The 11,534-nt window shown below is 40.4% G+C and overlaps 3 protein-coding genes across 4 annotated transcripts in view; all 3 read right to left on the bottom strand.

Annotated features, from left to right (window-relative positions):
* LOC104798521 (jmjC domain-containing protein 7) overlaps positions 1-448 on the bottom strand; it is a 2,233-nt gene extending 1,785 nt beyond the window's left edge. The window contains exon 1 of the mRNA XM_010520651.2: positions 1-448. This exon is cut by the window's left edge and continues 23 nt beyond it. Coding sequence (XP_010518953.1) covers positions 1-371 — 371 coding nt within the window. The 5' untranslated portion in view covers positions 372-448.
* Positions 449-1,820: 1,372 nt separating this feature from the next.
* On the bottom strand, positions 1,821-9,008 carry LOC104798520 (formin-like protein 14). Its single transcript, XM_010520650.2, has 19 exons — positions 8,749-9,008; positions 8,206-8,324; positions 7,381-8,084; positions 7,053-7,274; positions 6,200-6,839; positions 5,150-5,999; positions 4,845-4,968; positions 4,393-4,464; positions 4,089-4,187; positions 3,873-3,914; positions 3,712-3,792; positions 3,581-3,631; positions 3,414-3,495; positions 3,222-3,316; positions 2,996-3,067; positions 2,779-2,895; positions 2,473-2,541; positions 2,326-2,392; positions 1,821-2,225 (listed from the first exon to the last, which is right to left on the bottom strand). The coding sequence occupies exons 2-19, from the start codon at positions 8,276-8,278 to the stop codon at positions 2,041-2,043; spliced, it is 3,645 nt and encodes a 1,214-aa protein (XP_010518952.1). The 5' UTR covers positions 8,279-8,324; positions 8,749-9,008; the 3' UTR covers positions 1,821-2,040.
* A 635-nt stretch (positions 9,009-9,643) lies between these two features.
* LOC104798519 overlaps positions 9,644-11,534 on the bottom strand; it is a 2,279-nt gene continuing 388 nt past the window's right edge. Inside the window, exons 1-4 of one of the 2 annotated variants that reach the window (XM_010520649.2) lie at positions 11,195-11,534; positions 10,732-10,787; positions 10,446-10,638; positions 9,644-10,177 (exon numbers count right to left, since the gene is read on the bottom strand). The exon at positions 11,195-11,534 is cut by the window's right edge and continues 388 nt beyond it. In XM_010520649.2, the coding sequence (XP_010518951.1) occupies positions 9,830-10,177; positions 10,446-10,638; positions 10,732-10,787; positions 11,195-11,534 (937 nt within the window). In that variant the 3' untranslated portion in view covers positions 9,644-9,829. Of the gene's footprint in view, positions 10,181-10,445; positions 10,639-10,731; positions 10,788-11,194 lie in introns of both variants that reach the window. The other variant, XM_010520648.2, reaches the window with a different exon arrangement.

Raw genomic sequence — 11,534 nt, 5'->3', positions numbered from 1 at the left:
GATCGAACGGCCTGAAGAGCCTCATGAAACGGCATTTTCTCGACGTGAGCGGAGGAGAAGCAGAGATCTCCGTCGTCGCCATCGCCGACGGAGAGAGGAGTGACGGCGTCGGCGCGGCCGTTGGGCGTGAGGTGTACCGAGACGACGTCGTTCGACAGAGCTCCGGCGAGGTATTCCGGATCCGACCAGAGGTTGATCGCCGGCCAGTGATCAATCGCGCCGGAGATGATGCAGGGCTTGTTCTTGGAGACGTAGTGCAGGAGAAACTCTACCGGCGTCGGTGGAGAATCGAGTCGATCGATTTCAGTTCCCAAGCTCAACTCTCTAACTTCTCTCCACAGCTTCTGTATCTCCTTCTTCACCATGTTCATCGATCTGTGGAGCCCTAATTTCACCGGAATTGAGGTTGAGCTACAAAAATGGCGGGACAAGTCGGCGTTTTTTTTCCAAAACCATAAACCCTAATTTCACAGGGGATTGAAGATTACTTACTACCACGCCTACGCGCACCAGTGGCGCGTGGACTCCACCGCCCCAAAAACTCCCGACTATAGTCCACAGATTTCGACCATTTTTGCCAAGTTGGGCATATTTGGCGCGTGGACATGTTTTTCTCCGTGGAAAAGCAGAGTTTAGATTTCGTGACCTTGTGTTCTATTTTCTATTTATTTTCGATAAAACTTGTGGACTATCAATATATATATATATATATGGATATTTATATTAATGATTCTTATAAAAAAAAAATGAATTCATTAGAATCGTTTTACATATAAAATTCTGTGATATTTATATTTTATAATTATATACGAATATATTCTGAGTATTAAGTTAATATTAATCTAAATGTTTATAAATGGTTCAAATTTTTTATATTTATCAATCACTATGAATTAATAAATCTTATTCAATAAATTTATATATATTTATTATATTGTAGCAATAGAATGTAAAAAAAACATACAGATTATATATTATATGTTTTTCACGTAAAAATATATTCTGTTTTAAGTTGAAAAAATATAATATAAAAAATTAGACCACGACAACGGCCCTTTAAAAATATGTTTTACAATGTTTTTTTAAATGTACTTTAAGATTAAAAGTAAGTTATTTTTTTTACTAAATATATCCAAACTAATATCGCATATTATGAATTATTGAATCTAGAAAAATATTAGATAAAAAAAGAAAAAATCTAAAAAAACACCCAACTTTCAAATTTTAACAAAAAAAATACTAAACTTTATTTTTTGTCAAATAAACATTAAAATTTTTAAGTTTAACAAAACAAACATTTAACTCTTCTACTATTGTTAAAATAAACAAAATGATTGACGTGGTACAAGAAGATGCAAACATGTCAGATTATTTTACTTAGTTTTTTTTTACAATCGAAAAAAAATTATATATTTTTTTGGATCACAAAAAAAAGTTCAGTGTTTTTTTTTATAATAGCAGAAAAGTTTATATATTTTTTGGATCATTTAAAAAGTTCAGTGTTTTTTTAGATTTATTTAAAAATTTTAATATTTATTTGATAAAAAATAAAGTTAATCATTTTTTTGGTTTTCGTATTTTTTATGGGATTTTTTCATAAAAAATAATACTTTTGTTTAAGATTCTGATATAAATTTTAGTAGCTAAAAAAATAGAACATCAGTAAAAATATCATAATAAATTTCAATAACTTATATCTAAAAAATGTTCTAAATTTTGTTTTGTATAAAATATTAAAATAATAAGAATATTTCCTAAGGAAATATTTTTTAAGGTAAAAAAAAAAGTGTGTGAGAACAGTGGAGAGGAATTTCTACAAGAAGACAAAACTATGAGGACAACTGATAAAGCAGCATGATACAAAGAGATCATTCATATTCTCTTACATCTCCAAGAACCCTAAAAGGATTAAGCTTTCTGACAAATCTATGGAAAGATCTCTTCAGTATTCATTATGTGTAAACCTATACATTTAAGTAGCTTCAGTCCCAAGAAACGATCCGAAACCCTAAAGCCCTTGAGCTCTTTAGAGGTTTTCTCTCATGGCTTAGGTCTCTGGATATGGATCTTACCCTTGATTTCACTGTCGACAGCCTCTTTCTTTGCGGCTGTTTTCTCTTTCATGGCTTCCTTCTCGAGCTTCTTCTTCTCGGCCTCTGCTTGTCTTTCGTTCTCTTCTCGAGATTTGTTAAAGGTTTTCATGAAAACAGCCAGAATCTGTGTCACTGCAGACAGGGACAAAGACAAGAACAGATGTGGGTCAAAGTGTTTATGGTAAAGATTATCAAACAATCTACAAGTAATGAAACTAGTGTAAGAAAGTACCTTGCTCGAAAGGGCAACGAGCTGGATCCTCCCCAAAATACCGGGACAATGAATCCGCATTTCTTCCCTGGATTGCATAATAAGACAGATATTATGACCGGATTATGAAATTTGATTTGTAACGACGTTTTCTAAATAACGACTCACCACTTCCGTATACAAGGAGATAAGCGACCTCACTTCAGCTTCAGCAGTATCAAGAAAGTTCTTCAATACCTGAAATATAGAGAGATTTTGTTTTCAGAAAATTCTGGGGATGGCATATTTCCCGAGCCGAGATATAAAGTTTTTTTTTCCAGTATGCAGATATCCCATTCTCAACACCACCGACCCCAAATAAACTTGGGATTAAGGCGATGTTGATGTTGTTATGCAGATATAGTTTTCAAGTAGAACCAAACTAAAATCACATTTCACATTCAAGCTACTGAAGAGAATGCATCCTCAGCTCACCTTCCTAAAGCCGACAGAAATTGCACCATCATTTTCTGAAGCCATGAGTTCTTGATCAACCTTTTCAAGGCCTTTACTCACCGCTTGCATTTCTTCAGCCAATGTCTTCAATTGAATCTACAATTTTCAGCACCAAGAAATGAAAATGACACATGGGAGTATATTCATGTTGCATGATCTAACTCCCAGTAAGACGAAAAGGAACAGCCAAGAGTACCTTTGAGGCAGATTCCAAATGAACAAGGTCCTTTGCAAAATCCAGCAGGTTGGGCATTTTTTCAGCGAGAAGCTAAACCAGTAACAAAAGATTTAAGGCATTAAGGTCATTTCTTAAATCTGCATACAGTAGCATCTACATGTGAAAGAACGAGTCACATTTCCAAACATAAAGATAGATTCTGAAAAACGCAGCAATCGACAAACGTATTCAAGTTTGGTTCTACCTTGCACAAATAATGCATCAAGGTCATCTTGTTGTTTCTTGCACGAGTATCAGATAATTTAAGTAGACTATCCAGTTTGAACCCAACAGCAGAACCTGCAACATGCATAACATCAGCAAAGCGCGAGAAAGCAGAAAACAGGTTGGCTTTTGATGGCTACACAATTCAATAGGAACGATTTTTTTTTTATACCTCTTGCGGTTCCCTGATTCAGAGCGTTCCCCAGTGTTAAAATTGTTTGCATAATCTGACGCAACTTTGCAGACTCTTTGACCTGATATATGAATGTGGAAGCTTAATCACAAAGATGGAGATATATTAGCACGATATATAAGCTTTTTTTTCATCCCTTGGTATACCTCTTTAGTAGCAGCATTGATAGTATTGAGGTTGCTTTTTAAATCTTCCACCTGAAGAAGAGAGTAAAATTTATTGATTACCACAATCCTTACGGCAAGAGCAAGCAGAGCAAGAGGGTCGGAAAGGTTACCTGTGCAGCAAAGGTAATCTTAAAGCCAAATACTCGTAACTTGGCTTCTACACGTGGAACCTTCATTAGTTCCATGAAGAACTGGCCCATTCACAAGGGTAACAGTTAGAGCAGAAACAAGAAAACAAGAAGCAACCAAAGCTTTCAGGACTTGAGTAAACCTGTTCACACTTCCCAAGCATTTCCTTGTTACCAGTATAATTCTGAAAATAGTAACAGCTTAAGGTAAGTCATTCCGAACTTGCAAATAAAAAGAATAAAGACTACATCACCCATCTTTGACCGAGAAATATGATTGAGTTTATTTTATAGGCGAATAACATCATTCAACCAAGGATAGTGTAACAGTACAAATACAATAAGTAGCAGGAGATCACCCTCAGCACTTCCATTTCTTCCTTTGTTGGGCAAAATTTGATGAGATTTTCAACCTGGTCGATATCTAGAGCTGAAGAATCCAAAACTAGAACTGCGCTCTGGGATAACAAAAAGAAAGATTGCAACTCTCAGTTCGCCAGAAATCTTGAAACACGGGGCACAAGACAGGTGAGAGCACCAGATGTCAAATTAAAAATGTAGAAAAGAACAAAACTTTTTTACGTTTATCATATGTAAGCAATAATCACATTTCTTCTTTTAAATGCAAAAAAGATTGGTGATGTACTGCCAAGGATATCTTACAATCATATCTGGTAGAGGGATCTTTATTTTTGTAAGCATTATCTCACAGTTATATGCTCTCCGCAGGTCCACCTGACACAAAAACCCAAGCAAAATTTAGACCTTAGAACAGTTGCTTCATCTTCAAAGAATAAGCAAGTACATACAAGGAAAAACAAATAAAGAAACGCAGTTAGAGATATAACACATGCTAATATAGTTGCAGAATACCCATTAGTGAGATTCAATAGAGTTTGAAGAATCCGTAAATTGTTAAAATCCGATGGCAATAATTAGTGTGGCAAAGATATGAATCAATCAAAAGAATATCTGGCTAGAGCATATCACAAAGCTGAAGATGACAGCTGCCTTTTTAGTATGTTACACTCTTCACATTATTTGGTATTTACAAAATTGACTTTTGCATATACTAAATGCTAAGATGTATCCAAAAAAGGACCTAACTGACTCACCAGTTGAACTTTCTCAGGTTTGCTGATACTAGAACTTCGGCGACCTGCAGTTTTGTTAGAAGCAGTATCTACAGAAGCTGCAGAAAAAAGACTCTCAAGCTCCGATATGTCTATTTCAGGGGCCCTGAAATAAAGATTTGAGAAAAATATGGATTACTCCAAAAAAAAAACAGCAAGCAAGGAAAAGAAGATAAACTATCCGACAGAACAGGAAAGTCATATATAGTTTGTATCATAATTTTCAGCCAGTGTATTAGTATCTTTGACATATAAGGTAAATGGAGAAAAGTTTTAGAGGAACCCACCGTGATTGATCTTCTTGCTTCTGAGTATCATCCCAGAGACTACCTTGTGCAGCTCGAGTAACTTTGACCCAATGCAAAGGCTTCAGCATAGTTTTCTTAGGTGCAGTAGCTGGAGCACTCGCACCACGACCTCTTCCAAGTCCCGCAGAAGCTCTACCCCTTCCTGCAAGAGGTGGGGGTGGAGGTGCACTTGAACCTTTCCCTCCAGGTGGTGGTGGAGGACCACTCACTGTACCACGACCCGACCCCGGTGGAGGAGGAGGAGAAGGGGCCTTGGATACTGGTGGTGGGGGTGGAGGAGGTGCACCAGGCCTTTTGGGTCCAGAAGCAAGCAGAGGAGGAGGTGGTGGTGGTGGCTTTGGTGCACTCGAAATATTAGCCCTTGGAGGTGGAGGTGGGGGTGGAGGTGCTGAAGGAGGGCTAACACGTGCTTGACCAGAATGAGATGCAGATGGTGGGGGTGGTGGTGGCGGCGGCGGCGCAACTCCAGCAGATGGAGATGGCCGACCCAGAAGTGGTGGAGGAGGTGGCGGAGGAGGTGGTGCCCCTCCAACGGATGGAGATGGACGGCCCAGAAGTGGGGGAGGAGGTGGCGGAGGAGGTGGTTGGGCCTGAAGTTTGTTTCCTCCGGGGGGCGGTGGTGGAGCTCTATTGCTGGAGGCAGAAGGTGGAGGAGGTGGTGGCGGTGGTGGAATTCTGTTCATAGATAAATGTGATGTCGTCACAGAATCTCTATTGCCAAAACTGGGTAGAGGAGGGGGTGGCGGTGGTCTTGGTGGAGGAGCCCCATTCGTAGAAGATGGTAATGTGGCAATAACTTTATCAGTGGCAAACAGAGGCGGAGGCGGGGGTGGAGGAGGAGGAACTGTTGTTGGAGTACTGGAAGAGTTATAAGATGGAGGAGGAGGTGGAGGCGGCGGTGGTGGGGACATTGGTGATGAAGCAGAATCTAATGGCTCTCCTCTCGTAATGGAATTTGAAACTGGAGGCGGAGGCGGAGGCGGAGGTGGAGGATAACTTTATCAGTGGCAAACAGAGGCGGAGGCGGGGGTGGAGGAGGAGGAACTGTTGTTGGAGTACTGGAAGAGTTATAAGATGGAGGAGGAGGTGGAGGCGGCGGTGGTGGGGACATTGGTGATGAAGCAGAATCTAATGGCTCTCCTCTCGTAATGGAATTTGAAACTGGAGGCGGAGGCGGAGGCGGAGGTGGAGGTGGAGCTGCGATGTGAGCAATGGAGGGCACTGGAGTTGAAGAATCCAATGTCTCTCGCTGCTGATGAAGAGTGAATCCATGAGTTTCTTCAGGTGATTCAGGAGGAAAGTTTATATCATTTGGCTCATCAGTTTCAAAAGATATTGGAATAGTAGGTCGCTGAACGACATCATATCCTTCATCTGAACTATCAGCAGCACTAGATGTATTGGTTTCCTCTTCAGAATCAGCAGGAGAATTCAGATAGAAACTCCCCTTGTGTCGAAATCTTGTAAATTCTTTTGCATCACTTATGACAGAAAGTTGTTTCAGCAACCACAAGGCAGTATCATCATTGCTATCAGCCCAATCCACACCACTGAAAAGCTCTTGAACCCGAGAAAAGGCTTCCATGGGCAATCCACCAGTCTCATCGCCATTTACAATAGGAGTTGGAGCTTTCTGAGGTGAGACATTCTCAGCATCTCCAAATAAAACCTGAATGTGTAAACTACACAGTCAGATGCAAGTGCAAGTATATCCCAGGATGGATTGAGAAGTAAATATCTAGAAGATGGACCATCCGCTTTTTGCACCTATTCAAGATAAAGAATTTTTTTTTTCTGTTTCTCCACTTTACTCCCACTTTTTCTCATATTAACAAAATTAAATTCGTAAACGATTCAAAGATAGGGCTAAGAAAACACTTACCTCTGCTCGAAATCCTTTTGGATAACAGTCCTTTGCCTCCCAAAGAATATCCAAATTATCTGAGTTTAGCACTAATATGTTGGACCTGATAAACGCAGTACTGAACATCACACGAAACATCATAACCTCTCGCTCGGGATCTAAATCCAAATGGACACACTCCAGCACAACATCACCTTGAACCCAACACTGGAGGTCAATTTTGATCACGTCACATTCAGCCTACAGCAAGAAGGTAAGAGTTCCACAACTCAGGAGAGTATAATTTCAGAGAAAGAGTAGAAGAAACCATTACTGCACTTGAGAGAAACACAAAGATATCACTCACTTGCCGGTAATGCCTAAGGGCTTTTTTCTTCTTGGACATGGAATACAGCAGCTCGGTAGAAAGGCCAGATGTACTTTGAGAATTCCTTCCGAAAATACGGATAACTGGCCTGCACCCTTGTTGCGGATCAAAGCTTGGGACAGCTCGGAGAATCACGCAGTCCAAAGAAAGAGCTCTTTCAGGAGGAGGCCACTCAGGAGATATGTTTCTTCTTGCTACATATTGAAGATAACGAAGTTGAGAAGGGAACGGATTCAAAGGTGAGAGCAGCTGCAAAAGACCCTTAGGAGCTTCTCGATGAACAATTTCAAGCGTTCTACGTTCACCGCTGTGAGCTTTTCTGAAAACCAGTAAGCTAGCCAGAACAAAAGCCAAAAGAGGCCACCCTCCTCTCTCACAATGAAGAAGAATCACATCCTGGCGATTCCCACGAGCAAGCCAACTCTCACAAACCCGAAGAAAATGCTGGATCAGTGATAACGGGAGCAAAGGGCAACCCTCATACTGCCGTGGATATTCCAGAACAGTGACATCATATTCACAGAGGATTTCCGCTAACAGGCTTCTTTTCTCCCCCTCCCGGAAATTGAACGCTAGGAAGGAGGACTCCGGAAATTCTTCATGTAAATCATTGATTATCTCATGCAAGTATATTTGGTATAATCCATCCGGTAAGACCTCGGTGCAAAAACATGAATCAAACACTGCCCAGTAAAAACAAAGAAACAAGTTTTCGATAAGACGTGGGCATACACCAAATTTAAAAGAAAATCGATGGAGTGGAATTGGATCTCGTATTCGTGATTAGAAAAGGAATGGCATTACCATAAACTCTATCAGCAAACTCAAGCAAGCCATCCGGTGGCCTCTTGTAGAAGAATCTACTCAAGAGAGACATGTAGGCAAATCCTCAGATAAATGTGCTTCGATCAATGAGCTACAACCTGAAGGAAAAAACCCATAAAATGCATATATGACTTCTCCAACATAGTAAACCGAGTCCTCGTTTCCAATATCTAAGACATTAGACCCAAAACTGAAAGAGAACAAGAAATCTGTGGCCTTCACTAACGTAATCTAATGAAGCTCAAAAGTTAATCAAAACAAACAAAATGGGCAAGCTTGAAATTCCTTGATCAGATTGGAGGCTAATCCAAACAAGGGCATTGGCCAAATCGACTTACGTATCGGATTAATCAACTGGGTCAACACAGACCAGAACAATTTCAATGTCGCTATCCCGGATAAGCCGATAAACAATCAAAAGCCTCGAAATGGATTAAAGTCAGCATAGACCCAGAGAAATTGGTGGCCGGAGAATCGAAGAGGGAAAAAGAGAGAGGTAGATGTAAAGACTTAGAAACTCACCAGATGAGTTCGGAATACCATTCCGGGTACTACGCCGGAAATTTTGCTCCGACCGGCGGTGACACTGACGGCAACGGCGGCGGCGGCGGCGATTGCTTGGGGATATATATATATTCCCTGTTCGAGCTACGAGCTACAGATCCGATACACGAACTGGACAAGAATCGGAACGTTTTGGTTTTCAAATATTCAAAGTTAAGGGGAAAATCAAACACCTGATCGATTTTTTTCTTTAATTTGAAAATTCAAAAGGGGTTTTCACCATTCTTCCGTTTTCGTTTTATTCTAATTTTTCCTTTTTTTATGATTTTTTTATTTAATTTTTATGATCGTCCTTTTTCCCCTTCGGATATGGCTTCCATGGCCCAAACATATTTACAATTTTGTGAAATACAGGCCCAACCCAAACCCACTATCTCCTAATTTTCCCCAAATTCGATTTTGGCGCAGAAAGTTATGATATTTTCATTTTAGGCCCCAACATTCCTTTTCGTTAACTTTAAGGCCCCAACATTCCTCATGATTTCCTTTTCAACATTTGAGGTGATTATCTCCTCGCACTAATTTCTTAATAACCAAATAACTGAATCAATTTAAACCTTATAATATATAACCATAATTGAAAAATTGAATGATTATAATTCCTACAAAACCGAAAAAAATTAATTCAGACAAAAAAATAACCGAAAAAATCGATATTTTATTTGAAAAATGAATATTTTTTTTAATAGAAATAGAATCCAAAACCTAACCAGAACCATAAATAGAATCTAATCAAACCGAATGATTATAGTTTTTTTAAATTGAAATAATTGAACCCAAATATAACCGAACCGAAACCGAAGGAAGTACCATATCTCCGTTACCGTTAGATATCCTAACAGTGGACCTGTTCAGTTCAAAATGGTTCATGGCAAGCCCAAGCCATTATCATTTCAAATGGCAAGTTTGATCAAATTCTAACCCAAACCCTAATATCATACTGCTTCCACATTTTTATGAGTATTTTACAGAGGAGTTTAAGCTTTTTCTAGACAAAATCCAACAGAGTATTGAAGTGAGCTATTAGAGTTACCGTTCTCTACTGCACAAAAGGGTACCGTGAAATGTAGAATTCTCTAACACGAGAGGCCCCGTCTCGGGCAAGAATCCCTTCGAGATCTCCGATGATTCTGGCGAGCCATATCTCGAGGTTCCTCTGGACATGCTTCAAGTTGTTCTTGATCAAGTCCAAGGTTCTTCTCGCGGTCAGCTTGGTCTGGCTCAGTTGAAATCCGTGGTAGCTCTTTGTGATTTCGGTTTGTAAAGTTACCAGCTTTTGCCCGGTTTCCGAAGCCCTCTGCTGGAGTCTGAAGCATTCGAGCAGAAACTCTGTCTGTCTTTGCGTCCTGAACTCGGGACTTAGGGTCGGATCGCACGGATCGCTACCCTGCTGCAAGTGCGGGAAAGTAGAGAATGCGTCAGCTCTCGGGAAAGATACCCGTTTCTTTCAGACACTTATCGCGGATGAATGAACCTATCGAACATAGATGCCGAGCAAATTCCGATAACACAGTTCGAGGGTATACAGTAGAAACTATACACAATTCGAGCAAATTCCGGTAACACAATTAAAACATACACATAAACAAATATAATGATAACACATCTGATACTGTATAGCAGATTCTATATGAGCTGAAGAGAGGAGAAGGTACCATTCTTCGGCATAGGCCATCAATCTTCCCGGCCAGAGATTGATACCTCTTGGCCTGCTTCCTTAGCAGCAATGGCACTTTGGGAAGGTCACTCTCGCTAACTTTTTCCAGATTCAGTAGCTCCTCTTCGAGTAACCTCAATTTTTCAGAAATCCCCGTAGATTCGCTGTCAATCTTCCAAGGAGATTCTCTCCTGCCAATCAAAGTACATTGCCCCTTCCATCAATGTCAAAGTTTAAGAATCTTGTGTGATAGAATCAGATGCTATGTGTGGTTTCCAGTTTACCTTGGAACAAAATGCTTCATTCGGTATACAGATTCAAGGGATTCGTACTCTAAATCCTGCAAGAATTCAACAAAATCTGCTCAACCCCATCTCAGGGTAATAAAGATCAAGCAAACTTCATGAACAATGGGGATCCAACTCCTACAATAGCTCATTGTTGAAAACAATCAAGGAGAAAATCCAGAAGAAGCATCAAGTTGCCGCTAAGTATGGTTATAGGTACTTTAACAAAAAAAAGTATGGTTATAGGTACAAAACAAGCAAGAATTCGGCTAATGTAACCTCGTAAAACTATCACATATCATGCGAAGAACAGGCTTCAGACATGAGTGTAAGAACAGCAATTCAATCATCTCCTCCATGAACGCTTATTAAGAGAGAAACCCAGATTAGATCACTAGAAATAGTTAATTGATAATACGATAACAAATTGCCTAACAAAATCAAGTGTATAATGAAAAACCTGGCAAGAATTAGTGGCCGATTCCGTCCAAAACCGATTTGCTGAGGGAACGAGAGGTGGCAAGATATCGGAGCTCCGATTGATTCCGTACGGCGGCGGCGGTGGCGGGGTAGCTACCCCAAGCCGGTCCGTGCCGTACCGCTCCGCCGTCGCGTAACCGGCCGTAGATTCCTCCCCTTCTTCCTCCTCAATCCCTCTCCTCGACATGAACCCAATCATCTCATCCCTCTCTCCGACCTCTCTCTCCAACTCGGCAATCCTGCTCATAAACTCCTCCCTCTCCTGCTCTAGATCGTGAATCTTCGCCGTGAGCGAGTACGCCTTCTGCTCCGCCGCATCG

Source organism: Tarenaya hassleriana, unplaced genomic scaffold (genome assembly GCF_000463585.1).
Source record: "Tarenaya hassleriana unplaced genomic scaffold, ASM46358v1 Cleome54, whole genome shotgun sequence".
In the NCBI taxonomy this organism is placed as follows: Eukaryota; Viridiplantae; Streptophyta; class Magnoliopsida; order Brassicales; family Cleomaceae; genus Tarenaya; species Tarenaya hassleriana.
The sequence above is the reverse complement of the archived record's forward strand: the minus strand, read 5'-3'. Positions and strand labels throughout refer to the sequence as shown.

Excerpts from the sequence above, each read along its gene's own strand:
- LOC104798520 (XM_010520650.2), bottom strand. The coding sequence starts at position 8,278 with ATGTCTCTCTTGAGTAGATTCTTCTACAAGAGGCCACCGGATGGCTTG. Across the intron at positions 4,969-5,149 it reads AAGCAAGAAGATCAATCACG|GGCCCCTGAAATAGACATAT; the intron begins GTGGGTTCCTCT and ends TCTTTATTTCAG. Across the intron at positions 3,496-3,580 it reads TCAATGCTGCTACTAAAGAG|GTCAAAGAGTCTGCAAAGTT; the intron begins GTATACCAAGGG and ends TTCATATATCAG.